The sequence below is a fragment of the Cucurbita moschata genome, unplaced genomic scaffold (assembly GCF_002738365.1).
Source record: "Cucurbita moschata cultivar Rifu unplaced genomic scaffold, Cmos_1.0 Cmo_Scf00003, whole genome shotgun sequence".
Classification (NCBI taxonomy): Eukaryota; Viridiplantae; Streptophyta; class Magnoliopsida; order Cucurbitales; family Cucurbitaceae; genus Cucurbita; species Cucurbita moschata.
Genome location: NW_019268519.1, coordinates 1,745,015 through 1,772,534, shown reverse-complemented (window position 1 = coordinate 1,772,534; position 27,520 = coordinate 1,745,015). Strand labels below are relative to the sequence as shown.

General features: G+C 34.1%; 5 protein-coding genes and 1 long non-coding RNA gene across 7 annotated transcripts; 5 read left to right on the top strand and 1 right to left on the bottom strand.

Moving 5' to 3' along the window:
* Positions 1-2,412: 2,412 nt before the first annotated feature.
* LOC111441123 (probable inactive purple acid phosphatase 28) lies at positions 2,413-5,768 on the top strand. Its single transcript, XM_023078051.1, has 4 exons — positions 2,413-2,699; positions 2,806-2,953; positions 4,425-4,849; positions 5,071-5,768. The coding sequence occupies exons 1-4, from the start codon at positions 2,514-2,516 to the stop codon at positions 5,536-5,538; spliced, it is 1,227 nt and encodes a 408-aa protein (XP_022933819.1). The 5' UTR covers positions 2,413-2,513; the 3' UTR covers positions 5,539-5,768.
* A 3,037-nt stretch (positions 5,769-8,805) lies between these two features.
* On the bottom strand, positions 8,806-12,218 carry LOC111432383. Its single transcript, XR_002708630.1, has 2 exons — positions 12,092-12,218; positions 8,806-9,010 (listed from the first exon to the last, which is right to left on the bottom strand). It is a non-coding gene; the product is annotated as an uncharacterized LOC111432383 (long non-coding RNA).
* LOC111432375 (protein SMAX1-LIKE 4-like) lies at positions 10,017-14,451 on the top strand. The gene is made up of 3 exons (XM_023069229.1): positions 10,017-11,690; positions 12,145-12,355; positions 12,824-14,451. The coding sequence occupies exons 1-3, from the start codon at positions 10,351-10,353 to the stop codon at positions 14,342-14,344; spliced, it is 3,072 nt and encodes a 1,023-aa protein (XP_022924997.1). The 5' UTR covers positions 10,017-10,350; the 3' UTR covers positions 14,345-14,451.
* Positions 14,452-16,820: 2,369 nt separating this feature from the next.
* On the top strand, positions 16,821-17,521 carry LOC111439917. The gene has a single exon (XM_023077368.1). The coding sequence runs from the start codon at positions 16,995-16,997 to the stop codon at positions 17,199-17,201; it is 207 nt and encodes a 68-aa protein (XP_022933136.1). The 5' UTR covers positions 16,821-16,994; the 3' UTR covers positions 17,202-17,521.
* Positions 17,522-19,665: 2,144 nt separating this feature from the next.
* On the top strand, positions 19,666-23,190 carry LOC111437563 (nucleolar and coiled-body phosphoprotein 1). 2 transcript variants are annotated; one of them, XM_023075580.1, is made up of 7 exons: positions 19,666-19,970; positions 20,219-20,283; positions 20,423-20,454; positions 20,599-21,218; positions 22,109-22,198; positions 22,293-22,354; positions 22,791-23,190. In XM_023075580.1, the coding sequence occupies exons 1-7, from the start codon at positions 19,728-19,730 to the stop codon at positions 22,894-22,896; spliced, it is 1,218 nt and encodes a 405-aa protein (XP_022931348.1). In that variant the 5' UTR covers positions 19,666-19,727; the 3' UTR covers positions 22,897-23,190. The 2 variants fall into 2 exon arrangements, with proteins under 2 accessions (XP_022931348.1, XP_022931357.1); XM_023075589.1 differs by having other exon boundaries at positions 19,667-19,970; positions 20,602-21,218.
* A 737-nt stretch (positions 23,191-23,927) lies between these two features.
* LOC111437634 (60S ribosomal protein L7-2-like) lies at positions 23,928-26,246 on the top strand. The gene is made up of 6 exons (XM_023075699.1): positions 23,928-24,048; positions 24,357-24,642; positions 24,736-24,793; positions 25,449-25,528; positions 25,618-25,720; positions 25,829-26,246. The coding sequence occupies exons 2-6, from the start codon at positions 24,359-24,361 to the stop codon at positions 26,042-26,044; spliced, it is 741 nt and encodes a 246-aa protein (XP_022931467.1). The 5' UTR covers positions 23,928-24,048; positions 24,357-24,358; the 3' UTR covers positions 26,045-26,246.
* The last annotated feature ends 1,274 nt before the right edge of the window (positions 26,247-27,520 follow it).

Sequence of the window (27,520 nt, the reverse complement as noted above, 5' to 3'; positions counted from 1 at the left end):
ATATATATTATATTTGATATTTTATTATAAGGCAAATATCTAATATTTGCCTTATTACCATAGGTATCTTTCATTGTTATTTCCATTTATTACTATTTCCATATCTTTGTAATTTATTTGATTATAAATAAGATAACTTTCACACTATTTAGGTGGGGTGGATTCAGCAAACATTCACATGGTATCAGAGCCATTTTGGTTTAGCAACCTAGATCATTTTTTTTTCAATGGCTTTTGAAATCTTCTACTGTTCTTCTCCACCACCACTGTTGTCTTTGATGCCGCAGGGGCAGTCGTCATGGCTGTCACATGCAGAGCCGATTGATTATTCTTCGGCTCCACCCTTTTGACCTCCAAATCATCCTTCGCCATACTCTGTACATACAACCTCACCTTTTCCAAACATAGCCTCTTTCATTTTCTTCCCAATTTTTCCTTCATCCTTCATCCTTCACAAAAACCCTAATCTTAGGATCTTCATCAGCATTCCTCTTCGAAAATATACAGAATCTCAATAAGCCCATCGACCTTCTGCAGAGATTTACCTTTGGAATTTGGGCGCCGCACTGGCATCTTCGCCAACCAAGTTGCCGCCGCCCTTCTCGCCAAATTTGGCTCCTTCGCCCAATGTGGCGACTCTTCTGGCTTCAACATTGTCTTTGTCCCTTGCTCTAAGTTTCCCCTTCTACTTCTTAGGGTTAAACATATTCTCACCAGAGCCAAGGCAGCATCGTCGCTAAGCGACAATCCCTCTTCATGGGTTAGACATATTCTCGCTGAAGCCAAGGCAGCATCGCCGCTGAGCGGCGATCCCTCTGCAATTTTCGATGGCCAAAAAAGTGTTTCTCTATGCCTCATCTGAACCAGGTTGTTAACATCTTCACGAAAAGTGTTTCTCAACCTCTTTGAATTTTTTAGATTCAAGCTTCACGTTCGTTTAAATCCGATGCTTAGCTTGCGGTGGGGTGTTAAGGATATTTAGTAATAAAGTATAGTTTGCCATATATATTATATTTGATATTTTATTATAAGGCAAATATCTAATATTTGCCTTATTACCATAGGTATCTTTCCATTTATTGTTATTTCCATTTATTACTATTTTCATATCCTTGTAATTTATTTGATTATAAATAAGATAACTTTCACATCATTTAGGTGTGGTGGATTCAGCAAACATTCACAAGATGAGACTATGAGTCAAGGATAATGACAGTATAATCAAGGTAGAGATAACAGTACCATCCTGACTTGACTTTTTTACTTGTATTAATTTTTTTTTCTAAAATTATTTAACACAATTTCAAGTCTCCGCATTCATTTTATCCTTTATTTCATAATATAAACTTTTTACTAATTTAAAAGATAATTTTTTTTTGCTAAATAGGATTTTAAATGGAATAAATTGAAAAAAATAGCTATAAATCACCCTTCAATTAATTCCAATAAATACGAAGTTTTAAATATAGAAAGAATATTTTTCAGATCATTACCATTTGACTCAAATCTATTATAAAATAGTTGATATATTTTGAATGGTTGAATTTAGTCTTAACACTCCTGTCTTAAATGTTAAATTAATGTGTACTGTGAGATCCAACATCAATGGTAGACAAGAATTAATCATTTCTTATAAGAGTGTGGTAGACTCATTTTAAAAACTGTGAAACTAACGACAATATGCAACGCACCAAAGTAGACAATATTTGTTAGTGGTGGGCTTGGGTTGTTACGATTGGTATCCGAGCCAGATACTAAGTAGTGTGCTAACGAGAACCTTAACCTCTAAAGAGGTGGATTGTGAGATACGTATTTTAAAAATTATGAGGCTAACGGTGATATATAACGAGCCAAAACAGACAATATATTTTAGCAGTAAACTTGAACTGTTACCTACTTTTAGACATGTTTATTTAAAAATTGGATTTTTTTTTTTTTAATCAAAGTTTATAAAATAATAATAATAATTTTTATTTTATATAAAAAACATACTGTTAATGTGTTTTCAAAATCGATAAATTTAGATAAAGATTCATTGAGAATAGATTAATAAATTTAGATATTTGTTAGTTATATATTGATTTATATTCTAAGTTAATTAAATATTACTTTTTAAACTTTTATATTTAATTACGATAAAAAAAAAATATATATATATATATATCTTGGGAGAATGGAGTCTATTTTTTAAAAATTCCAATTTTGTTTTGGAAAAATTGGAGGCCCACTAGGCCCACTAGCCTAGTGATTAGTTGTCTTTGGGCCTTTCTGTTTTTTAAATGAATGGGCCCACTTAATCAGGCCCATGTAGAACTTTTTGTAGGTGGGTTGGGCCTAATGGGCCTCAGTCTCTCAACAAATCCCAAACTATTATCCATTTGTATAAATAACTATCTTTCTTCCTGTCTCTTTCGGAATAACATTGAATCTTCAAAAGGAACGAAACAGTTCATTTGATCGAAAACCTATGAATCAGTTTGAACTTCGAAATTCTCTGCTTCCACTGGAAACGAATGGAATTTTTGGCGGAGAAATGGAAGGTTTCGATTCTCTATCTTGGATTCATCTATTCGATTATCTTTCTCCTTCATTCTCTCGTTTTCCAGAAGTTACTTCTAGGATATGAACCTGTTCGCACCAAGAGGAACTCGGATCTTCCTCTCCGTTTCCGTTCCGATGGAACCTTCAAGATTCTCCAGGTTTGCATTCTGTTATACTTTTGATTTGAAGTTCAAGGTTATTGTGATGGGGATTTTTTTTTTTTTTTTTAATAAAATGGAGCTGATATTTTTGTTTGGTTGTAAGGTGGCTGATATGCATTTTGCGAATGGAGTTAATTCGCGGTGTCGGGATGTGATGGATTCGGAGTTCAAATACTGTTCGGATCTTAATACGACCCGGTTTTTCAAGAGGATGGTTGATGCTGAAACGCCTGATTTCATTGCATTTACAGGTTATTTTTTTAACCCTGCTGTTGTTTTCACGCTTTGATCGTTTTTATTCTCTCATTTTCTGTGTTTTGAAGTTCTCTTAGTGTCATCTCACTGGATTTGGTATAGGCAGTGTAGTCTGTATTTTCTGATTCCTGTCATTCTTTGTATTCGACCCCATTTGAATGTCTTTAAAATTCTCTTAACTGTGGATAGTTTAACTTCACATTGAAGAACCGCACAAAACAACTATTGGAATCTATGTTGGCCATCCATATTTCTTTGGTACTAAATGCTATTGTGTATGCAAACTGATGATACCGTTTTCTTCTTGTTGATCGGTGTGCTTAGTTGTCATTTGAAATTTGGATCTTCTTGTCTAGGAAATAGAATAGGATGAAAAAGAGTTGGATCAGCATTTTGTTGGAAAGAAATTTTTTTTACTTTGAATGGGTAAGAGTCGATTCATTAAATAAAAGGGTGAATATAAACTGAGGAGGGCACACACAAGGAATATTTTCTGTAAAAAAAAAAAATGAAGCTATGTAGCTTCAGCTACGGTGAGAGGTATTGCTTTCCTGATGTATAGCAGATTTTTTTAAAATCAAAATTTGGAGAAAAGGAATAGTTGGAGGGTTAATTTTAGTAAAACTTTGCGACAAGTCTTGATAACTTTGTAAACGGATGATATGGCATTGGGCGTCAAACTTGAGCTAGAAATTCAAGAGGTTTAAGGTCTAAATAATTGTATTAGGTATGCCAAAGACTTCATAAAATACTTCCAAGGTATATTATCTATGATGTTCCAAATCTTTATTCCTGGCCATAATCCAGCCTTTCAATCACATAGGAGTATATTTCATCAATTGTCAAACCTTACTATACTGATATTACCTGGAAGCTCTAGTTAATTTACTGTGAAGGAGTAATAACAGGGCTGTAGGACACAGAGCATAGTAATTAGACTTGAAAAGGGGATTTTAATCTTTAAGATACTTTGGAGGAAAAGGGGATTTTAATCTTTAAGATACCTTGGAGGTAGGCTGGTGGTCCCAGAATCAGGTTGCCTGCCCGAAGAAATGACGTCGTCTTAATTAATCATATAAGATGAAAACCTATCCTTGGTGTAAGAAAATTTTCTTGCCTGTTCTGTTTTTAAGTATTGTTTGTTGGTCTTCACATGAAGGAGAACTCTAGTAATTAGACCGTCCAGAATGCAATAGTACATCTCTAATATAATAATACATTTTGTTCATGGGATGTTATTGTTTCTTTTGTAGCACTTTGCTGAACATATGTTTTAACCCTTTTCATTTTAGCCGAACCAATAATTTTAGAGGTAGTTTGATCCAAATTTCTTGAAGAAATTCCCTTTTTTGTTCCTTGTGTAACTCTAACGTTTAGCTTCTTACTCTTTTGGGTTATAATTGTATGGAACTTTTGAGTTTGTATTGCCATTGTGTGAAACTAATCTGAACTTAGTTTCCTGATCAGGTGACAACATATTTGGGCCAAGTACTTCTGATGCTGCCGAATCTTTGTTTAGAGTTTTTGGTCCTGTTATTGAATATCAAATTCCATGGGCGGCCATTTTGGGGAACCATGATCAAGAGTCTACAATGACTCGAGAAGAGTTAATGTCTTTCATTTCCCTCATGGATTATTCAGTATCACAGACCAACCCACAACTCAGCCACTTTCCTTCAACTGGAAATCAGATTTTACAAAACATCGATGGTTTTGGGAATTATGATATCAATGTATATGGTGCTCCAGGTTCTTATTTGGCGAATTCCAGCGTCCTCAGTCTCTACTTTCTGGACAGTGGAGATAGAGCTATAGTGCAAGGAGCCCGAACATATGGATGGATCAAGGAATCGCAGCTTCAGTGGCTCAGAGACGTTTCTCAAAGATTTCAGGTATGATAGAATATGGTTTAGGTTTTCTTATCTGAAAAGGTCACCTTTGTGGTGCCTTCTTTTTCTTTTATTTATGATTATCAAAATGTGTCTTGTTTTATTTATTTATCTCTCTCAGAAGCTAGAAAATAAATGTTGGTTCTGGTATTTATTGCAATTCCCAGATGGGATATTTCCTAGATTTAGATTTCATTAACATGTTGCAGGTCACACACTAACAGGGCACAAATCAGGACCTTTTTCCCTCAACGGATGCTTCAGCCCAAGGGAAGCCTCCAGCCCTGACGTTTTTTCACATACCAATCCCAGAAGTTCGGGATCTTTATTATAAAAAGATCGTTGGCCAATTTCAGGAGGGCGTGGCATGTTCTTCAGTGAACTCGGGAGTTTTACAGAACTTAGTCGCCATGGGAGATGTGAAAGCTGTGTTCATGGGTCATGACCATTCCAATGATTTTTGCGGGAATCTTGATGGAATATGGTTTTGTTATGGTGGAGGATTTGGATATCATGGATACGGAAGGCCCGGGTGGTCGAGGAGAGGTCGGGTGATCGTCGCAGAACTTGCTAAGGGCAAGAGGAGTTGGATGGGAGTTGAGAGGATCAGGACATGGAAGCGACTAGACGACGAAAAGCTGACTAAGATCGATGAACAAATTCTGTGGGAACGTGAACAATCAGCTCAATAACTGTGCTTCTTGTTTGCAATACTCTGCATTCCAACCCAACCATGTTTGTATCATACAATTGTGGCACTATGAACAGGAGGATCTTTGTACTCTAGAATGCTTAGTTATTGTATTTGTCAAGAGGATAGTAAGTTTAAGGCATTATGTTTCGTTACTTGGAACGATTAAAGCTCGGTTGAGATTCAACCCTTGCTTTTTTCTAATATGTTATTGAAAAAATTTGAACTTTTGATCTCTTGACCCATGCTTTAATCCGTCAAACTATGGTACAAATAATCGGATCGGAAATTACTTTTTCAAAATTTACATACGATTTGACTATAAATTGAAAAGTGAAAAAAGAGGATGAAAAGCACATAAAGGGTAATTAAAGTGGTGTGAAAAAACGTGCTAATATATTCAAAGCACAGATGTATAAGGCGATTGAAAGTTGAAGTTAAATTGTTTTTATTCAACGGTCGTATCCTTATGAAGTTCCACAGCAAATTTATTTTAAAATTGTTTTAAAATAAGTTGCATTTTTTTAAGAAGAAAAAGAGCCTTGATGTTAGAAAAAGAAAAGCATTTAAAATTAAAAATAAAAATAAAGAGCATTTAAAATTAAAAATAAATTAAAAATAAAAATAAAGGGGCTCCCAAAAGAGGAATAGAGGACAGAACATAATGATGAAAACGATCATTCAGTAGCTAACCCCTAAAATTCCCATGCAATAGCTGCAAAGAATTTGAAACTGATGAAAGCTGCCTTCAAGAATTTTTATTTATTTCATTTTATTTTATTTATAAATAAAATAAAATTTTCATTAAAAAAATGAAATATTCAGAATCTTTAGTGATCAAAAGTGATGGGTTTTGCAGTGGACATTGCGAATCCAAAGGTTACTTCAAAAGGTGAGCCCAGAGAGATCCATAGAGGCTGCTGGATCGACCTTTTTATGTGCCTGTTTTTTATAAATATATATATTTATATAAATTCTAAATATAAATATTTTTTGTATTTTTTTTTTTTTAAATTAGTGCCATTACTTTAATAAAGCTTAATTTCTATGATTTGAATATTCTTCCTCACTTATTTTCATAACTGTAATTTTAATGTGAAAAAGATTTTGCTGTCATCAAATTTATATGGTCGTTTCAAATAATCTCTTGTTTTTGTAGATTCCAAATTTCATTTTGACACCCATAATATTTTTTTTTCTTTTAGAATTCAAATATTCCAAATAGTTTCAAATGTTCAAATATCTCTTACTCTTACTAAATTACATGAACTTAATATAAAGGTTTGAAAGCAACAGAACTAAATGCAAATGTAATTAAAATGACATCTTAACATATATAATTATCTTAATTAATACTAAAACTTCTTACAAACAAATATTTTTGGAGAATGAAGTTATTAGCTTAGCTAGGCGATCTCCAATAACACGAAGTACTAAATGATCTCTAATGTTTAGGGTAGTTCTTAATTTGGTCTTAATCTTTTGAGATGCAAGCACGTACTCTCTCCTAAAGAAATGACCTTTAATGTATATAGAAGTACTATGTCAAAATATCCAAATATGTTAACAAAAAGAATGGTTGGACATAAAGCCTCAATAAGTGGCCTTTTAAGCCAAGAATCGAATCTTAGGGCTCAATCCTAGAGGAGTGGTGAAAACTACCAATCTAGAGTATAGCAAAGGTAGAGAGAATTTTGAGTAGAGCAATAATGAAGAGATGAGATCAATAATTCAATGATCAATTAGCTTTTTATTAGAGCATAGTAAAGGGTTTAATGAAATAATAAAAAAAAATTAAAAGACTAAGTTCTATAAATTAATAAAATGCATATGTTGATTAAATGATTAGAAGGGTAAAAAAAAGTGACATTTTAGAAAATTATTATTATGATGATTATTATGATGTTGTTGAAATATAAGGTAGTGACATATAGTGAGTATATATGCATACTTTAAATCTTTTATAAGACATAAATGATGAAAAGCATTGAATAACTTTTGTTTCTTCAAAAAAGAAAAACATTCAAACTTTTGTGTTCAAGTTGACAGTCAAATCTTAGTAAAAAAGAAAAATATATATATATCCTTTCCTTCAGCATTAAATGCTATTCTCAAGAATTTGTTGCTTAGTAATTTACTATTCAAGTTCATGCTTTGAATCGAAGAAATTGAAAGGTTGAAGTTATAATTGACGTATCAAACTATACTTAAAGATAATTATAAAAATCAAAAATCAAAAATCAAAAATCAAACTATTCAATATTTATAAAGATTTATTCGTCAAATTTATCATTCTTAATTAAAAAAAAAAAAAAGAAATGAGGAGAAACTGGGCATTGGGATGTGAAATCTAAGAATTGGAGGGTATGGGAGAAGTTGGTATGGATTTTTCCAAATGAATAACTTTTGATTAATGTTGACAATCTGTAGTGTTAAATGCAGACCAAATCATTAAGGTTTTCAGAAAGAAATGGAAATTGAACAATCTTAGACTCCATCATCTGCCATTGGATCATAAAATTATAAAGGGAAATTGATACTTTTCTTGTAGGCAGAGCAAATCAATTAATAATAACAAGTTTTTCTAAATTTTCAGCATAATGTTCCAATGATTTTCAACAAACAACTTTTGTATCCTTTTCTTTCTTTCTTTCTTTCTTAAAACCCTAATAGATCGTGTTTCAATGATTTCTAAAATTCCAGTCATTCAAACACACTCCTCTTTTTTTGGAGCAATAGAACTTGAATACCAGCTATAGTAAGGGTAACCACAAATCCACTTTTTAAAAAGTGGAAACATTTCAAAATGTAAGTTGACAAGAAAAAAAAAAGGGGGGGGGGGGGATTCTACAACGAATATTGACGTTGTTGGAGGATCCAAAGTGTATGGATAAAGTGAAAATTATGAATGGGAAAGCTAAGGTTTTGCATGGGGATTAATGTGGGAAGAGATTTTATGAGTTTGACTATGAAAGTGAGAGCTTGAATATGGAGGCAGATTAAAGTGTGGTCAGAAGGATGTGTATTAGCGTCTTGGAGACCCATATTTGGAACGCCATCGCCTTCAGTTTTGACTCTAAAAGCGGCCGTCTGGCCTCTGGGTTTTGTTCTTCTTTGCTTATAATTTAAAAAAACCAAGTGTTGAGAATGTTTGAATCTTGTCCGAGTGGAAATGAGTTGGTGCTCTTTATTTTTTGTTCTTTTCTTTGAGATCCTCATAGTTTCTGTCTAACGTGTTTTTTCAACAACTAAATATAACAGAGTCAAATAGTGGTTTCATGCACTCATACACATCAAAGAAAAAGCGGCAATGTTTGAAATAAGTTGAAAGTCTAACCTTGATCCTCCAAGTTGGTATGGTAAGTAATGAAAAGTGCTGAGGTCTCTTTGGTTTTTATTTCATCTTTGACGGGTTGTCTCATCTAAAGTGGATGAAGTCTTTCCATATGCGTAGTGTAGTGAGGTGGAGAGGCCTGTTACCACAAACAAATATTAAAAAGAAAAGTTGATATATAGCTATGAAGTTGCTTGGGAAAAAAAACATATCCAGACAATGTAAAGCAGCATAAACAGTGAATTCAAGAGAGAGAGAGGGGTGTGGAATAAAAGGGTTTGTTCACTACTCTACCAGAATATTTGGTAAGACGCAAAACCCTTTTAATTGTTCTTTCTCGACAACATTCCAACATTCTGCATCTTTTATTACATATAAAGAACACGCTGATAATTAAACATTGAATGAACGAAAGTGAAAAAGTGAGAGAAAAAAAGAGAAAAGAAATGCAAAAAAATCCCCTCTTCCTTCCTTTAAGCCTTTAGTCGTACCTCTTTTGAATTCCTGCTCTCCTCCCTTCCTCTTTCCTTCCCTCTTTCAAAGGCTGATGTGTAAAATTCAAACGCTCATTTTTCTCTCTCCCCCAATAAAGCTCCTACCAATGTGAATCCCATCTCCATGGACCCCTCCCTTCTCATCAAATATTCATTCATTTTAAACAAAAGAACTTGCACCATATCATAAAGGCCTTCATCACTAATCACATACAATCATCACGTTTTGATTCCTCTGACATAATAATGCAAACATTATATATTTTTATCTATTGATTCATTCTAACTTTTCCTTTTAATTAATTCCATCATTCATCTTTACACGTTTGTTTTCTTCCATTTAATTCGTACCTGAATTATCTAAGTTTTTGATGGTTGGGGGTTGTCCTTTCGTCTAAAACAAAAGAGGTTAGGATTAACTGTTAAATTTTTGTCGTTAGTAAATCATGTTTCAACAAGGTGGGGGTTGGTTGTGAAAATCAAAAGTTACTTGGAAAAGTGGGGAAAATAACAGGAGAAATGGAGGAGAGTGGTAAGTTAAAAGAAATCAATGAGGTTGAAGAGATGACACATGGAAAGACAGCCTAAAAGGGGGAGAAGCCAAAATAGAAGAATTGCTTACCAAAACAAAGCAGGAGAGAAGTTAGTATAAAAAGAATGGCATTTGGTTCAGTCTCGTCTTTCTAAACCATAACTCAACTCAACTCAACTCAGCCTTCAACATCTTCTCTCTCCACATCCTAATAACTCACTCTCAACTCAACATCAACTCCAGGTACTGGATGGTCCATTTATCCGCTGCTTCATTTCCAAGTACTTTCAGTGAGAAGACTCCCAGCTTTAAGAAAGCCTCTGCAAATTGAGAGAGTTCACTGAACTAAAGAAAGATAAAGGAAGAAAGGAACTCATTTTTCTTTTCTTTGCTTACGGCCAAGAGTTCTTTGACAAGGGTAACACTTGGTGGGGGTGGGATTTCGAGTCAGTGATGCGATCAGGAGGTTGTGCTGCAAATCAGACCTTCACACCAGAGGCTGCTTCAGTGCTGAAGCAATCTCTGAGCTTGGCGAGAAGGAGAGGCCATGCTCAGCTTACTCCTCTCCATGTGGCTGTTACTTTATTCAGCTCAAGGAGTAGTAGCCTCTTAAGGCAAGCATGTCTAAAGTCTCAGCCAAATCAAACTTCTCATCCTCTCCACTGCAGAGCTCTTGAGCTTTGTTTCAATGTGGCTCTCAATAGACTCCCAACTACACCAGGTCCACTTTTTCATGGCCAACCTTCTCTATCAAATGCACTTATTGCAGCGCTCAAAAGAGCTCAAGCAAACCAGAGAAGGGGATGTCTAGAGCAGCAGCAGCAGCAGCAGCAGCAACAACAACATCAACCAGTTTTAGCCATTAAGGTAGAATTGGAGCAGCTTATAATCTCCATTTTGGATGACCCAAGTGTCAGTAGGGTTATGAGAGAGGCCGGGTTTTCCAGTACTCTTGTTAAGAGTAACTTAGAGGATTCCTCAGTTTCCTCTGTTTTTCACTGTTATGGTAGCTCTGGTGGCATCTTCTCTTCGCCCTCTTCACCTTCTCGCAATGATCAACATTCTGATCAAAGAGATAACATGATTTTTAATCCAGGGGATTTTTGGCAGACCAATTTCTTGACTCGCTCTTCTGAGCAAAACCCACTTTCTTTTTCCCCACAAAAGAGAGTATCCGGCACTAACGCAATTGCTGAATCTGCTTCTTCTTTAAAGCTAGATATCAAGTTGGTGTTTGAGGCAATGCTTGGGAGAAAAAGAAAGAATACTGTCATCATTGGTGATTCTATTACAATAATTGAAGGTGTAATTTCAGAGCTTATGGGGAGAGTAGCAAGAGGAGAGGTTCCTAATGAACTAAAATCAACCAAATTTATTGATTTTTTGCTGTCCCCTGATTCGTTGAGCTCCATGAAAAGAGAAGACATTGAAATGAAGGTGACAGAGTTGAGAAGGAACATTGATTCCCTAGCATCAAGAGGGTGGGGAGCCATAATATATACAGGAGATTTGAAATGGATGGTTGAAACCGATGTTATAGAAAGAGAGGAAAGTAGTTTCTCCAACAAAGAACCGTCTGATTATAGCCAAATTGATCACGTAATTGAAGAAATTGCTAGGTTAATATCTTTCCATGGAATTTCTCGCACAAAGTTGTGGCTAGTGGGTACAGCAAGTTATCAGACTTACATGAGATGTCAAATGAGACAGCCAACTCTAGAGACTCGGTGGGATCTCCAAGCTGTTCCTGTTCCCTCGGATGGAGCACTAGGCTTGAGCCTCCACAGTTTCAGGTATGTATTTCTCTCTCATTCATGAAGATTCTCTTTTGGATTTTCTGAAGTTTTTGTTTGGAAACAATTCGTTTGTTATGATATCATAACGGATAGATCTTTGTTTGGATCACATGTAGTGATGTCATCTGAGGTTGACAATAGGTCGACATTGGAATATCTTTTACATTGTCGCCATGCCTTCGACTCCCCCTCACCTGTGATCCATCTTAAGATAATCAGGAAACGGGTGAAAACCCTTCTAAATAGACCACAAGTCAATGTGTTCCATTATGTATATTAGTTCAGAGTTTAGACTAAACAAATAGGCAGAGTAAGATAATAAATCAATAGGCAGAGTAAGATGGTAAATCTTTACTTGTGCAAACATATTTCAAACGAATAATTCCGTAAAGCCATACCTACTTGCAGCACAAAGATAGTTCATGACTCAATGATCTTGCTTGTTTTGCAGTCTTCATGGCTCGAGGATGCCTTTCTCCCAGAACCCATCACAAGTATGGGAAACAAAGCCATTCAGTATTGCTAAAGAGGGCCAAGACAAACTCACTTGCTGCGACTGCTCTTCCAATCCTGATAAGGAAGCTCAGCAATTAAAATCAAGCCATCAGAGAGAGTTACCTTCCTGGCTGCAGCCCTTCAGCACCCAAATATCCCACCTTAAGGTACAAATATATAACCAATCTCTTCCATGAAGAACTTGACTCATAGATGAAATATCATATGGAGAGTACCAATTGAATTGAGTTGAGTTGGTTCAATCAATCCATTTCACTAATGTTGCTTGATTTAGTTTTGGTTTATACAAATTTTTTATGTTGGTTTAATCATTCTTTTGGGTAGTGGATTTCACTTGGCTCAACTTTGATATTTAAGGAATTCGATATTCAAACAAGAACCCTCTCACTTAAACCCACCAAGAACATGGGATCTTGGCCTTTTGTTTGTATCCATTTTCTCAAAATTGAAGAACCGGTTTCTGCTTAGTTCCATGTAGAATTTTATTCAAGAAGTTCAAACATTGTGCTCAATTTTCATTTGCAACTTGGGTTTCAGTTTCTTTGATCATAACCAAATACTACTCAAAAGATTGGTCTTAACATCTCAACACGTTTACTTTTTTGTGTCCTCAGAGTCAGGAGAAATCCACATTGCACAGCAATGAAAGTTCCAGTGGAAGTAACTTCCTTAGTTCTTGGCCACATCCATTTTCGACCAGGAACAGCATCTTCCAAGATTCAAATACAATCTGCTTCACTGAACCGGCAGTGAAACAGTCAAGAAGTTCAAATCAGATGCTTCGGTTTAGGCGCCAACAATCCTGCATTACTGAGTTCAATTTCGACAGTGAAAAGCATAAATATCAGGATGCAACACCAAGTTTGGATTGTCTCAAGAACATGGAAGAAGATAACAAGGAAGTAAACATTTCTCTCTCTCTAGGTGACTCACTGTTCAAAGATCCAAAGAAATTGGCAACTACGAAGAAGAGTGAAGGAATGACACAAAGAGATCATCTGTGCAAATCATTGCAAGAGAACGTACCATGGCAATCAGAAATCATTCCTTCAGTAGCTGAAGCGCTGACTAGTTTCAAATCAACAAATAAAGAAATCTCTTGGATAATGATAGAAGGAGATGACCAGATTGGCAAAAGAAGGTTAGCTCGAGCAATTGCGGAATCAATTTTCGGCTCTACTGAACTACTCTGCAAGCTAAATGCGAGAGGTAACAATGAGGCAACCTCGCCTTCTCAAGTCCTCGAAAATGTCATGAAAACACAAGAAAAACTAGTAGTATTAGTTGAAGACATCGATCAGGCAGATACTCAACTCATGAAGTTCCTAGCAGATGGATTCCATGATGGAAAATTCGGAGAAATAGATGAAAAAGATGAAACGACTCGCCAAATCCTATTCATTTTGACCAGAGGTGAAGGAAAAGATAAGGATACAGATTCCATAATCCCAATGGCACTGAATATCGCCATTAACTCTGGTTTTGGAGCGCTTAGTTTAGACCAAAAGCGAAGAGCCGAATGGGAATCCCCAAACAACACAAAGCATCAAAGAATAATCAAAGAAGAGGAAGAAGACACAAACCTTACCATCGATACAGCGAAAATCAACGGAAGCTTATCGAGGCAATCAAGCTCGAACAAACTCGACCTAAACCTCGAAGCCGATGAAGACGAAGAACCAGAAGAAAAAACAGAGGACAGAATACTTCTCACCGCCGATCCAGAATCCGCATCATACAACCTCCAAATCGAGAAGACATTTCTCCGATCAATTCAGAACCGCTTCATTTTCAACCAAACCTCGTCATCAAGAAGAGAGCAGAGAGAATCATTCAAGTCCAAGATCATCCGATCATTCGAAGGGATCTTCGGGTCGCAAACACAGGCGAATTTCAGCGTGGAAGAGAGAGTACTGGAAGCAATTTCATCAAGGTCCGATTCTTTCGTGAACAGCGTGTTTGAAAAATGGTTGACGGAGATTTTCGAAAAGAGCTTGCGAGGCGTGGGATTTGGCGGGCAAGAAGGCGCCGACGTGAGGCTGAGTTTGAGCGGGAAGGAAGATGAAGGCACCATTGAAAATGGGTTCATGGGCTCATCTCTGCCCCAAATCATAAGGCTTTCTTTCATGGATTGAATCGCATTTGGGCTTCTTCTTTTTCTTCTTTAACTGATCCATTTAAACCCAAAATGTTTTCTGTAATTCTCTTTTCCTTTTTCCTTTAATCTTATTAATGGTTTTTTTTTTTTTTTTTTTTTTTTTTTTTTTTTTTTTTGCCTCTCACCGTGGGTAATCGTTGAGAAAGAAATTCCTTCTATGAGTTTTTATATTTTAAATATTTTAAGGAATTTTTTTAGATATTATTGAAATGTCATTCGTACAAGTACCATGATTTTGGCCCAAATATAATATTGTAAAATTAAGTAAAAATAGTTATTTTCAATTATTTATTAATTATCTAATCTTTTTATTTAGATGTGGTTTCGAGTAATTCATGTATTTTTCTAATATATATATATATTATTGAAATGTCATTCGTATAAGTTCGATGATTTTGGCCCAAATATAATATTGTAAAATTAAAAATAGTTATTTTCAATTGTTTTAAATATTTATTAATTATCTAATCTTTTTATTTAGATGTGGTTTCGAGTAATTCATGTATTTTTCTAATATATATATATTATTGAAATGTTGGATGATTTTGGCCCAAATATAATATTGTAAAATTAAGTAAAAATAGTTATTTTTAATTATTTTAAATATTTATTAATTATCTAATCTTTTTATTTAATTAATTCATGTATTTTTCTTATATATGTGTATATATATATATATATATTTTGTAACTTAACAAAAAATAAATAAATAAAGGTTTACAGAGAAAGAATCTGACTTGGTTTGCTTTTTAGTGCACGTGAAGTGATGGGCATTTTTTTTGTATTTTATTATTGTTAGCATAACATTTCCCCATATATTCACCTGCTTTTTTTTAATATAAAGTACGTATTTATTTTAGCCTATAGTATAATATTGATTTTTATTAAATTATTACACCTAATTTCTTGACTTAAATTTTGTTGGTAGGTGTCTGTATAATGTTTTGGACGTATATTTAATATTTATGACTGATGGATGTGCACCCATGTGAAATTTTGTACAATCTTATTAATTATTATTAATATTCATAAATTTGTAGATTAGGTAATTGACTAAAATAACCATGAATAATATAAAACGGCTGTGGAACAAGTCCAATTATTCACCATTTAATAGTAATTTTAAAATTATTTAAAATATATAAAAAAAATTTAAAAATGTAAATTAAAGAGATATTTTTTTATCTCGTATCTCTCTTGTGATTTTATTTTTAATAATTTATTTTCTCATTTTAAAGAAAGCAGTAAAGTCCAAACAATTAATAATCCCCAACATAATAATAAATTGTCGTTTTTTCCTAAATGGCAAATGACCTGGCGGACGCTCTGATCCTGAGTCACAGGTGGCTTTTAGGAAACCTGAATAATAATAATTATTTATTATTTTTTTATGAAATGAAAATAGCAGAAAGAAGGGGAAAAATGGGTCATTTTCCAACAGATCGCTGAGTTGGTCATGGCTATAAAATCCTAGAGGGTTACGCTTCTTTATTTTTATAGTAATGCGTGACGTGGATTTTCCCGCGCCTACGTGGAAATTCCCTTCCGACAACGACGCCACGTAATGAATCTGTTTCAATTTGGTTTTTTCTTTCGTTTTTTACTTTTAGAAAGTTACCTTTTTGCTCTTACTTTTGTTTTATTATTCTGATTTTTACTGTATTCCGTTTTTTAGCGTTAAATTCTACTTTTTCAAATTTGGGATTTCCATTATTTTAGTTGCTTTCACGTGATTTTTTTAATTATAAAAATGTTTTTTTTTCAATTTTTATCATTTAACTTTAAAAAAATATTCATATTAGTTAGTCCACCTAATATTTACTTATAAATAATATTAAAAATAAATTAAAATATTATTAAATCTCGTGTTAAAATAATAATTTAATCAGTGAAATTATTAAATCTCATTAAATAATCATGAAACATATGATAAATAGCGAGACATCTACAATACTTTATAATTAGAAAATAATTGAAATTATTCGTCTATAAATTAGACTAAATAATCATGAAACATATGATAAATAGCGAGATGTTCATCTATAATACTTTATAATTAGAAAATAATTGACATTATTAGTCTATAAATTAGACTAATCATAAATAATTGTCATGTTTTTTTTTTATATTTACCATAAAATGATTATTATTTATATTTATTTTAAACTTTATCAAAATTATTGTATTTTTATGCTTCATTACAAATAAATGATGAAAATTTGAAGTTAGGATTTATCAGTATTTAAGTTAAAACCTAATGTAATAAATTAATTAAATTAGTTATTTTGTAATATTTATATTTTATTTACGTGTGAAAATTAGTTATATAAATAATTTGAATTCGTCGAGGAAAGTTAAATTCAATGATATTTTGTATTATTTGACCTTAATTTTGAAATTCTAAAAAAGATTTAAAACCTGAGAAATATCAATCACTCACGAACGCGTACTCTCTATCTATATAAACACCGGTTTCCATCTCTCTGCTCTTAGAAACTGCTCATCGCGTTGCGCACAATCTTTACCTTTTCTCTTCTCTCTCTCAACTTTCCGATTTCCCCTGACATCGCTCCGCCGCGGAACCTCATTCCGTCGTTGCAGAAGGAACACGCAGAGACCGGTAAAGAATGTGGCTCGCATGCGTATGGGAAGAGAAAGAGCAAGAGCTCGGAAGACAACAAGCGCCAGGAACTTGCCCTTTCTGTCGAGGCAAAGTGTACGCTATTGACGTCGAAAGACAATGGAAGCTCTGTTGCCTCCCTCTCTGCCTCAAGATCAAGAGGAAATATCTCTGTACTCTCTGCTCTCGCCGCCTCGAATTGTGCCACTGGTAGTTCATTCTCGAATAACAAGTTAGGTCTCGAATCTCTTCGAAACGTTCGATTTATCGATTCGTCGTTCTCATTTGAACCGATGCTCGTAATTTGTGTTCCTGTTCTTCCGTGATGTGTTTGATTGAGTTTTGGTGAAACGGATCAGTATCGCGATTTGGATCTGACTCGAATTAGATGTACCTAATCGTTGTTTTTTGCTTTTTGTACAGTATCGAAAAAACTGTAGTTAAAGGAAAACCTCTCTTCGGCATCTGCAAGTGTTTTTTCCCCTTCTTATTTCGTTTAATTATATTATTTGAAATCCTCCTGTTTCTTAGTTCTTCGATGATTTTATGCTTCAATATGCAATTACATGACATTTTATGCGATTGATTTTCATTTTTGTTCTGATTTGGGCGCTGGAATATTATAGAATATTCAGATTCAGCTTTCAAGAGTATATGCAACAAAAAAAGAAAAAGAAAAATAGAACGTTTTGCTAGAAATTCCTAAAATTATGGCATTAGGATCAGTTAGTCTTAAAAACTGTACTTATAGATGTAGCTTAGTTTTTCGTCGGCAATTATCATCCTTCTTCGATCATCAGCCTTGTGAAATGCTTGAAGTATACAAATTGTATTTATGACATGTTGTTTGTGACGTTTTATAGATTCCTCAAAAATAAAATGTGCATTTGTGACGTTTTATTATATTTTATTACATGCCTTTTTTGAGATTCTCCAAAAGTGTTTTGATTTTGTTTCCATTTGTGTAGTCTTGAAACCTTCTCTGGTTATTTTTGTGACATTAAAAAAAATAATTATATTCATTTTGTGTGACTTTTTTATTAATTAAGTAAGAAAAATCAGGACGATAACTTAATGATATGATATAATATCTCAAAACGCAAGGAAAAAAGAAAAATGTAAAAGCGTATCAAATCAAACTTTTAAGAGAGTTTAATGAATGGAAATATATTTCAAATAAAAAATAAAATAAAGTTTTAATTAAGACATTTAGGTAAGATTTGATTTGATATTGTATTGGCAAAAATTAATTAACATACCCTTTATGTTATCCCACGAGGATCTTGGTCAAGGATAATTAAATAAAGAAAGAAATATTGGATTTGGGTACATCAACATTTACTTTGACCAAAACATTTAAACACATTTTCTTTTGGTTTTTTAAGGGTCAATTGTTTTGCCTATATATACATATATTAAAAAGAAGTTGAATTCGAGTCTCTTTTTTCGTTTTAAATAAATTATTTGAGGATATTTTAATTGCAATTATCTCGTAATTTCAGTATTTAATTTATATAATTGTAGAGTATAGGTAGATGTGTGTTTAAATTAATGAAAATAATTTTCAATATTATTGAGAATATTTATATCATACTCCATTTATTGCTTGGCACACGCTCGTTAAACAAAATAATAATAATATTATTGAATTTTTTTCAGTCTCGGAGCCAATTGGAAACCAATGAAGAGTACACTATGTCAAATCAGGGTAATTTCTTTCTTTATTATTGTTTTTATTTTTCACTATTTAATGAAAAGTTAAAACCATCCATTAGAGCTGTAAAAAAAATAAAAATAAAAATACATTTTTTCTTGGGGGCTCAAGTACAAAAATTTTATAGTTAAACGTATTTTACTTCAAGCAATCTTACGTTGAGTCGCCTCCTGTAAATTTGTTGAGAACGTCGAGATCATCAAATATAGAAATTCAAATTTTAAATCACCTTTAAAATTAATCAAATAATGATGACGAAACTGCACAATTAGCTATAATATTTTGTTGGTCGTAATTAAAAAAAAAAAATTTAATTGCCATCACTTGGTTTAAACTTTAATAATTTGCTCTTGTTTATATTTTGTAATGGGAATTTATGTTTTTTTTTTAATTAACAAATACAAAGAAATTAAGAAATTAGAAACAAACTTGCATATATACACATACAATTCTATTAAATTTATTCTAACCTTATAGATATTTACCATTCCTTTGAGTTTATTATTTTCATCGACCTTGATACGAGATCAAGACAACAATCATACTTCATCATAAAAGGATACGTATTCAATCACGACATTCATATTGAACTCGTTTTGCTTTATTGGTCAAAATTGAGAAGTGAAAAACCACTACAAGATTTCTGTATATACACGTTCTTTTATAGAAAATGAAATCAAATCAAGGTCTCGAGTAATGAAGAATTGAACAAAAAAATAACGTCGTGAATGAGACCATGGTTACTTCTTCATACCGAAAAACATGTTTCTTGCAAGTTCTCGTCCTAAGATGCTTTCGGTTAGCACGATTATTTTTCGTTAATTTCATTAAAAGAAGAACGAAGCTACAACTCAAAATTTGAGTTTTATATAAATTTTAATTTTTTTTAAATAATAAAATAATAAAATATAAAATTGAAAGTATATTTTTATAATTTTGACTGTCAAACAAAAGTCAAAATAACAGAAAGCCCTTGTTCATAAACCCTAGCGGGGAAGCAGCAGTCTTCTTCAATGCGACGAGCGTATGACCCGAACCCTAACCACCTCTGTAAGTCCTTCTCTTCTCGCATTCAAACCTCGCCAAGTTCTTCTCTCACGCCACACCACGAAGAAAGCAAACGACATTGAAGCCCCCATGTCTGCCATTAAAGCCGTATCTCTAGACCCAGAGCAGAGGACTCTTCTTCTTCACGCCGTGTCCCTCTTTTTGCACCGCAATGGCTTCTCCAAAACGCTCAAAAAGTTTCGTTCCGAAGCGCAGATTGAGGTCAGTACTTCGAACTCTGGTTCTTCGCGGTTTCATAAGTCAAACTTTTTGGTTGCGGTGGTTAATATTAGTTTTATTCATTTGCTGCTCATTATGGCGTTCAATCGATTGTCTTTACAGAATGCGCTATTCATGGACCTTCTCGTCCAAAACGCTTGTTTTGTTAAAGTTTAATCCTATTTTCATGTTTTTATCGAACAAGGTTATCTATGTTGAAACAATTCCCTTTTCTGTTGCTATTCGTGCAGAAGGATTTCTCAAAGGATTTGTCGCTCAGTCTCGAAGAAATGTGCCATATGCATTTAAAGAAATGGTAGGATTAGAGATTATCTTGATTCTTGTCTAAACTCAAAAGAAAAGTGACAATTTCTTATGTATTGATTTCTTTTGCCCGAATCTTATTTGATCTAGATATGAATTCATTCATCTAACTTAAAAGTTATAATATGCAGTACTCAAGCCATTGCTACACCAAACAAACCAGGTATTCTCATATTGTCCACGATCTTTTAATTTATTTGTTCTTATAGTTTAGGAAACTTAGCTACAATTATTTTTAAAAATTTGTAATACGACATGAAATGATTGATTTTAATTGTGCATCTCTTCTTGGCTGGATTTGATCTAGTAGATGAAGAAACGGTGAAGGAGGGTTTCGATGATAGGGCTCCTGAAGCACAAGAGGAGCCCACAAAGAAGTCCAAGGATAAAAAGAAAATCAAGAAGGCAGTTGCCGAAACTCATGTTGATATTGCAGAAAATGAGAAATCCGATTCTGTCCAAGAGGAGGCTCGAAAGAAATCTAAGGATAAAAAGAAAAAGAAAAACAAAGAGAATGCTGTTACTCTTGAAGAAAATGTTGTCAAGTCCAAAAAAAAGAAGAAAAAGGATGGTCGACTTCTAAGTGATGAAAATTCAAACCAGCTCATGACTAGATGTTCAGAGGGAACTTTGAATGAAAGTATTGGTATCAAGACACCACATGAAGAAGAACACAATGACAAGTCGAAGAAAAGGAAAAGGTTGGCTTCTGAAGATCTTGACAGTTGTACCGTTGATCAGAATGAAACTGAAGATATCAAACGCAGAAAATTAGAAGGTTCAAAAGGATGTAATGATGGTGTACAGTCTACAAAGGTCAATACAAGCAATGAGCTTTCACAGCAGACGAATGAGTATGTTGAAAAAACTGCAGAGAAAACTTCTTCAAAGAAAGCTCTGAAGAAACATTCAAATGGCTCAGCAGAGGTATGTGTATATTGGCATCACATAGAGGTCGAATTTCTTTATCTGCAATAATCTTTTGATGATTTAACTATATTTTGGCATTGTAATATGTAGAAGACTCAAGTGTTCTGTCTTTAATCCTTTCGATATTTAACTAGACATAGGGCCTCCAAAGATGTGAAAAACATAATAACTTAACTCCATGAGCATGCCAAATATCTTTGTGAGATCCTATATCGGTTGGAGAGGGGAACAAAGCATTCTTTATAAGAGTATGGAAACCTCTCCCTAATAGACGCATTTTTAAACCTCGAAGGGAAAGCTTAAAGAGGACAAAATCTGCTAGTGGTTGGCTTGAACTGTTACAAATGGTATCAGAATCAGATACCGGGCGCTGTGCTAGCAAGGACGTTGGGCCCCCAAGGGGGGTGGATTTTGAGATCCCACATCAATTGGAGAGGGAAACGAAACATTCCTTATAAGGGCGTGGGAATCTCTCCCTAACAGACATGTTTTAAAACCTCGAGGGGTAGCCTTTGAAGGGAAAGCTTAAAGAGGACAATATCTGCTAGCGGTGGACTTAAGCTATTAGAATCCCACATATAGCCGCTCTTCTGCTTCTAAATGTCTTCTCTCCTTGAGTGGCGCCTATTTTTTATATGTATATGGCAAGCATTTTGTGATTCTAGTAGCAATTTGAAAAAAGAAGCAAGTTGACTTGGTAATGGAATATCAATTTTTAATATTCATGTATGATATGAAGAAGATTTAGTTAATACCCATCGAATTCCACAAATTGTATTTGTTGCTAAAGATCAGTGAACATGAGGTAGTGGGATCTTTTAAATTTTAATCCTTATCACTTTCACTTGATACAAGATCAACTGTGCTGAAAGATTGTATAATTGCAGCCAAAGACCATTAATGCATTTCAAAGGGTGAAAGTAGATGCTGTGACATTTTCTGACGAGAAACTTGCAGATAATTCTTACTGGGCGAAGGTGGGATTTGCTATATTATTGGCTTCTTGCCGCAATGCAGCTTGCTTTCAGTAGGATCTTTTGTTTCTCATTTCTAATCTATCATATTGGGCAGGGTGGGGCAGAAACTGGGTATGGTGCAAAAGCTCAAGAAGTTCTCGGGCAGGTTAAAGGAAGGTATTTTTCCCTGACCCTTTTCTCTCTTAGCTTTTACTTAGTTCTAGCTTATAGTTTGTCTATGGTGTTTAGTAACTGCTGCTGATGTGCTAAAAGTTTGGATGTTAAATATTTTAACTGAGAATGGTCGATGAGAAAATGAGAGAAGGGAGGGGGGGTGTGGATGGTAATGTCATCTATGTGAATGAAAGAAACACGTGTGTCTTAGTGTGAGATCCCACATTGGTTGGGAAGAAGAATGGAACATTCTCTATAAGGGTATGGAAACCTATCCCTAGTAGATGCGTTTTAAAAACCTTGAGTGGAAAACTCAAGGAGGACAATATTTACTAGTGGTGAGTCGGGCCGTTACACTTGACGTTTGTTATTGGGTTAAAACATTTTGTTGACTAAAATTTCCTCAATACTTCTTGGTTCAAATTTATGTATTTCTCAGGGATTTTCGACACGAAAAGACCAAGAAGAAGCGTGGATCATATCGAGGTGGAGTTATTGATCTGCAATCTCACTCAGTAAAGTTCAATTATTCCGATGAGGATTGATCATCATATTAATGGATTCAGATTATGGTTCTTCACCTCTTTTTATCAATCATGAAGGAGGGAAGTTTCCATTTAATGAAAAAAATAGTTGTATGTTGCATAGAAATTGGAAAGGATTGATTGATGTTCTATAGAACATTATTTTTTGGAAGGAATCCACTCAAAAGTTGGGCTACTGCCTTCACCGATCCTGAACTTAATATTCTATTGTGTAGGTCTCCAAATGCTCTGTAGTTTACATAATATATTTTTTCATAATATATTCATTACATAATATAACTTATTATTGTTCTATTTTCTAGTCTCCAAATGCTCTATAGAGCAAAATTCTAGATGGACATTTGGTTTTCGAGGTTTGGGATTATGTTATTTGGTCTCTAAACTTTGGCCTATTGGCCTACCGGCCGGGGAAGCACATTCGAATCTTAGATAATATTATAACTCCATTTTTTTTTTATTATTAAGAATTTTTTAATTTATTTATCGAGTTATTAAATAATATCAACATATATCTCATCTGCACACACGAAAGAGTTAAGATTATTTAAAACAATAGAATTTTCATTTTTTTTTTATTAACACGTATAATCTTTACTACAAAAATCAATTTTATACTAGTAATTAAAATCTCAAATTAAAATTTTTTATTAACTAACTTATACCATCTCTTAGAATTTGTTTGAAAAGACTTGGATCTTTTAAAATTAAGCTATAAATACCGTTATTTATTTATTTACTTATGTTTTGAAAAATCAAGCCAATTTTAAAGACAACAAATAATTGTCGGAAATTAACATTTTTGAGAGAAATTTAATAAAGGTATATATTTACACCAATATAAAATTTTACGGTTTAAATTAATATATTATTTAATTTAGAATTTGATAGAAAGTTTAAAAATATAAATTGATTTTTTTTTTTAATTATTACAAATCCCTTGATATATATTTTTTTAAACAGATTTCATGTAGGTTAAAACGCTTAAAACTTATGGCGACGGCGGGGATTGAATTTAAGCAGCGTAGGTGAATGTGGACCGTCGATTATCCAGCGCTCGAAACAGAGGAACCTTACAAAACCCTAAAGCCTTCTCATTCTATGCGCTAAGAGCTCCGCAGCCGCGATCCCAACGTTGGAACTTCTGGAACACAAGTATACTACTCTCTCTTCTTCCTTCTTCCTTCTCATCTCGTTTTCGTTATTGTTTCTCGTTGTTTATTGTTCTATAGAATGTACTCCGTTTTCCTCGTAAGTTTTGTATTTCATGATTTCTTAGCATCTGTAGTAATCGCTAGGGTGATAAACGAGGAATGTAATGCGTTTCTTCTTACTTGAAGAATGAGTGCGATGTTTTTTTTGATATCTTGTTGTTATGTTTTTTTGTTTTGTATTTGAGTTGGAAGTGTTAGGGTTTCGATCTTACTATATTTTCTTTCTCTTTTCTGCACTATCGCTTACAGATATGAGTAGCGAAGGAGTCAAGGGAGGCCCGGTTGTTCCGGAGTCCGTGTTGAAGAAGCGAAAGAGGAACGAGGAATGGGCTCTGGCTGAGAAGAAAGGTCTAGAGGCTGCGAAGAAGAAGAATGCTGAGAACCGGAAGTTGATCTTTAACAGGGCTAAACTCTATGCAAAGGAGTATGATGAGCAGCAGAAAGAGTTGGTTCGCTTGAAGCGCGAGGCTAGACTCAAGGGAGGATTTTACGTAGATCCGGAGGCCAAACTTCTGTTTATCATCAGGATCCGGGGGTGAGTGATTTGGTTTGGAAGACCTTTTTTTGATTACTTGCTCGAATCCTGTTGTATCTGTCTTTATTTTATGTATTGTTTTTGGATTTTCAGTATCAATGCTATTGACCCCAAGACCAAGAAGATTCTTCAGCTTCTGCGTTTGAGACAGGTAACGAGTTTATCCATTGATTTCATCTCACACAAAAAGCTTTTGCAGACAATGTCTTCATATATATTCCTTTTGCAATTGGTTCTCTCTATCTTTTGCATTGGCTGGTTTTATACAATCTATGAAATTGGATTAACTAATAACCTGAAGAGTTGATTTAGCCTATGCACTGACCACTTTCCTTGTCTGAGGTATTTGTAAGTTTCTGAGTTAGGTGAGTAATTTTAGTAGAAATACGAATATGAAGGAATAATAGGTTTCTTTGCCTTTTTGCCATTTAATAACTGTTTGAAACATGTACTTGTTTCCATTATGGGCCATTGTTCTGTTATGGAATTCTTTTAGGTAATTGTGCTTCTCGAATGATTGTCTAAATGTTAACTGGTGAAGAAGATTGTGCTATTTCATGATGTTTTGAGTGCTGGAAATTATATTCACCCGCTCCGTTGGCATGTTATGTATGGTTTGCATTTGTGTTTTTTTACTTTCAGCTTACTCTGTGTGTATCATATCAATGCATTGTTTAAACATTTTGATGTTGAATCAAGATTGTTATTGTTGTTTTATTTTGTTTCTTCCAGTGCACCTAGGAATATATATCTCGCATCTATTTTGCTCTGTTTTGTACCTCACTCCTTGCTTACCAACCCTGCAGATTTTCAATGGTGTCTTTTTGAAAGTGAACAAGGCAACATTGAACATGCTGCACAGAGTGGAGCCTTATGTCACTTATGGGTATGCTTCACTTGGATTTCTTCTGTTTCTTCTTTTGATTATCTAAAGTTCATAATTAACTCATTGTTTTTCTGAACTGATACTTTCAGCTATCCAAATTTGAAGAGCGTGAAAGAACTGATTTACAAGAGAGGCTTTGGAAAACTCAACAAGCGAAGAACTCCGTTGACTGACAACTCCATCATCGAGCAGGTTTGTTGCTCGGAGGAATTCTATATTAAGTTCTATGAAAGTATAGCAGTTTGTGTTATTCACAACCTTCCATCCTTAATAACTGCTGTTGGGTGTTTTTTTGTTCAGGCTCTTGGCAAGTTCGGAATTATTTGTGCAGAAGACCTCATCCACGAGATTTTGACAGTGGGACCCCATTTCAAGGAGGCCAACAATTTCCTCTGGCCATTCAAACTGAAAGCTCCCCTTGGTGGTTTGAAGAAGAAGAGAAATCATTATGTTGAAGGAGGTGACGCTGGAAACCGTGAAAACTACATCAATGAGCTCATCAGAAGGATGAATTAAGATAGTTTTGAGTTTGTTCGTGAGTTTCTGCTGGGCGCTGGGAAAATAGTTCCAATAGGTCTGTCATTTGAAGTTTGGTTCTTGGAATCTCAGAATGTTTTGGTATTTCATTAGTGTACTTCTATCTTCCGAATTTTTATCTTTGAGAATGATTTAAATTTTGGTTATATTAATCAGAGATTTTTCTAAAATTTCGGTTCTACCCGTTTCTAGTTGATGCCTGTGGTTTCATGTTCTTGATTTGCACTCTGTTTACCTTTTTCCGGGCTGAGATTTTCACTTCCCTTCTATCGTGAGGTGTTGTCTGCACGTCTTTTGTAGTTCATGTATTGATATGCGAGAGGGTAAATTATGGCTGTTGCAATTCATTCTTGATACTTGAGATATGTGAGAAGTTCCTATTAAGTTCGAGCTATCAAAAATAAAACCACGAGAGGGTAAATGAAGCCTAGTGATATTAAAACATGCATCGGAGAGGTTTTCACACAAATGTTTCTTTCTCTTTCCCATTTACGTGAGATCTCGGATTTCACAATCCATCCTTTAGGGTCTAGCTTTCTTGCTCGAATCTCACAATCCACCCTTTAGGATCCTTTAGGGTCTAGCTTTCTTGCTTGAATCTCACAATCCTCCCTTTAGGGTCTAGCTTTCTTGCTGGCATACCGTCTTGTGTCCACCCCATGTGGGGCTCACCCTCCTTGCTAGCGTCGCCACAGAGCCACTCAGATTCTATTTGTAACCAGTTCAAATCCAGTGTTAGCAGATATGGTTGTCTTTGCGCTTTTTCTTGAGTTTTTCTTAAGGTTTTTAATACATGCCACAAGCCCACCGCTAGAGAGGTTTCTCTTTTGTTCTTCTCCCTAATTAATGTGAGATCTCACATGAAAAACGTAGTCAAACATCTTGACATGTTTCAGTAATGAAACTTCACAGAGTTCGATACAAAAAGTGTTGATCTCAAATTTTGAATATATAGTTAAATTAGTTGAACTATGTTTACGTTGATATATATCTTTTGAAATTAAATAATACTAGAGTAAAATTACCTATCACACATGGGTCTAATCATGTCGAATAAATTCTCTGTAATTAAACTTTTCATGATTTTCCACAAAGTTGATAGACGTCAATTTAATTAGAATTAGAGAAATGAATCATACCTTAGGAGCCAACTCTACCAACCATTGAAATTACACGGCCCGTAATAATTAGAATTAGATGGTTGACCTTTTTGGTATAATAATTAGCACCATAATTATCATTATCCTTGACTAATCAAATAAATTTCACGTCAAATGATATATTCGTTTGAAAAATATGGTTGTTAATTATGCATTAATAAAACCTAATTTTCCTTGATTGGAAGCCGTCCAATCTTAAATCTTCAAATGTACAAGTCAGTTTAATTTAGAACTATACATAACTACGAGCCTAAATCTCTATGCACCACTCATTATTATTATTATTATTAAAAAA

Coding starts and splice junctions, on each gene's coding strand:
- LOC111437563 (XM_023075580.1), top strand. CDS start 19,728: ATGACCCGAACCCTAACCACCTCTGTAAGTCCTTCTCTTCTCGCATTC. Junction 21,219..22,108: donor ATTCAAATGGCTCAGCAGAG/GTATGTGTATAT, acceptor GTATAATTGCAG/CCAAAGACCATTAATGCATT. Junction 22,199..22,292: donor ATAATTCTTACTGGGCGAAG/GTGGGATTTGCT, acceptor CATATTGGGCAG/GGTGGGGCAGAAACTGGGTA.
- LOC111432375 (XM_023069229.1), top strand. CDS start 10,351: ATGCGATCAGGAGGTTGTGCTGCAAATCAGACCTTCACACCAGAGGCT. Junction 11,691..12,144: donor TTGAGCCTCCACAGTTTCAG/GTATGTATTTCT, acceptor CTTGTTTTGCAG/TCTTCATGGCTCGAGGATGC. Junction 12,356..12,823: donor CCCAAATATCCCACCTTAAG/GTACAAATATAT, acceptor TTGTGTCCTCAG/AGTCAGGAGAAATCCACATT.
- LOC111439917 (XM_023077368.1), top strand. CDS start 16,995: ATGTGGCTCGCATGCGTATGGGAAGAGAAAGAGCAAGAGCTCGGAAGA.
- LOC111437634 (XM_023075699.1), top strand. CDS start 24,359: ATGAGTAGCGAAGGAGTCAAGGGAGGCCCGGTTGTTCCGGAGTCCGTG. Junction 24,643..24,735: donor TTTATCATCAGGATCCGGGG/GTGAGTGATTTG, acceptor TTGGATTTTCAG/TATCAATGCTATTGACCCCA. Junction 25,721..25,828: donor ACAACTCCATCATCGAGCAG/GTTTGTTGCTCG, acceptor TTTTTTGTTCAG/GCTCTTGGCAAGTTCGGAAT.
- LOC111441123 (XM_023078051.1), top strand. CDS start 2,514: ATGGAATTTTTGGCGGAGAAATGGAAGGTTTCGATTCTCTATCTTGGA. Junction 2,954..4,424: donor TGATTTCATTGCATTTACAG/GTTATTTTTTTA, acceptor TTTCCTGATCAG/GTGACAACATATTTGGGCCA. Junction 4,850..5,070: donor ACGTTTCTCAAAGATTTCAG/GTATGATAGAAT, acceptor ACACACTAACAG/GGCACAAATCAGGACCTTTT.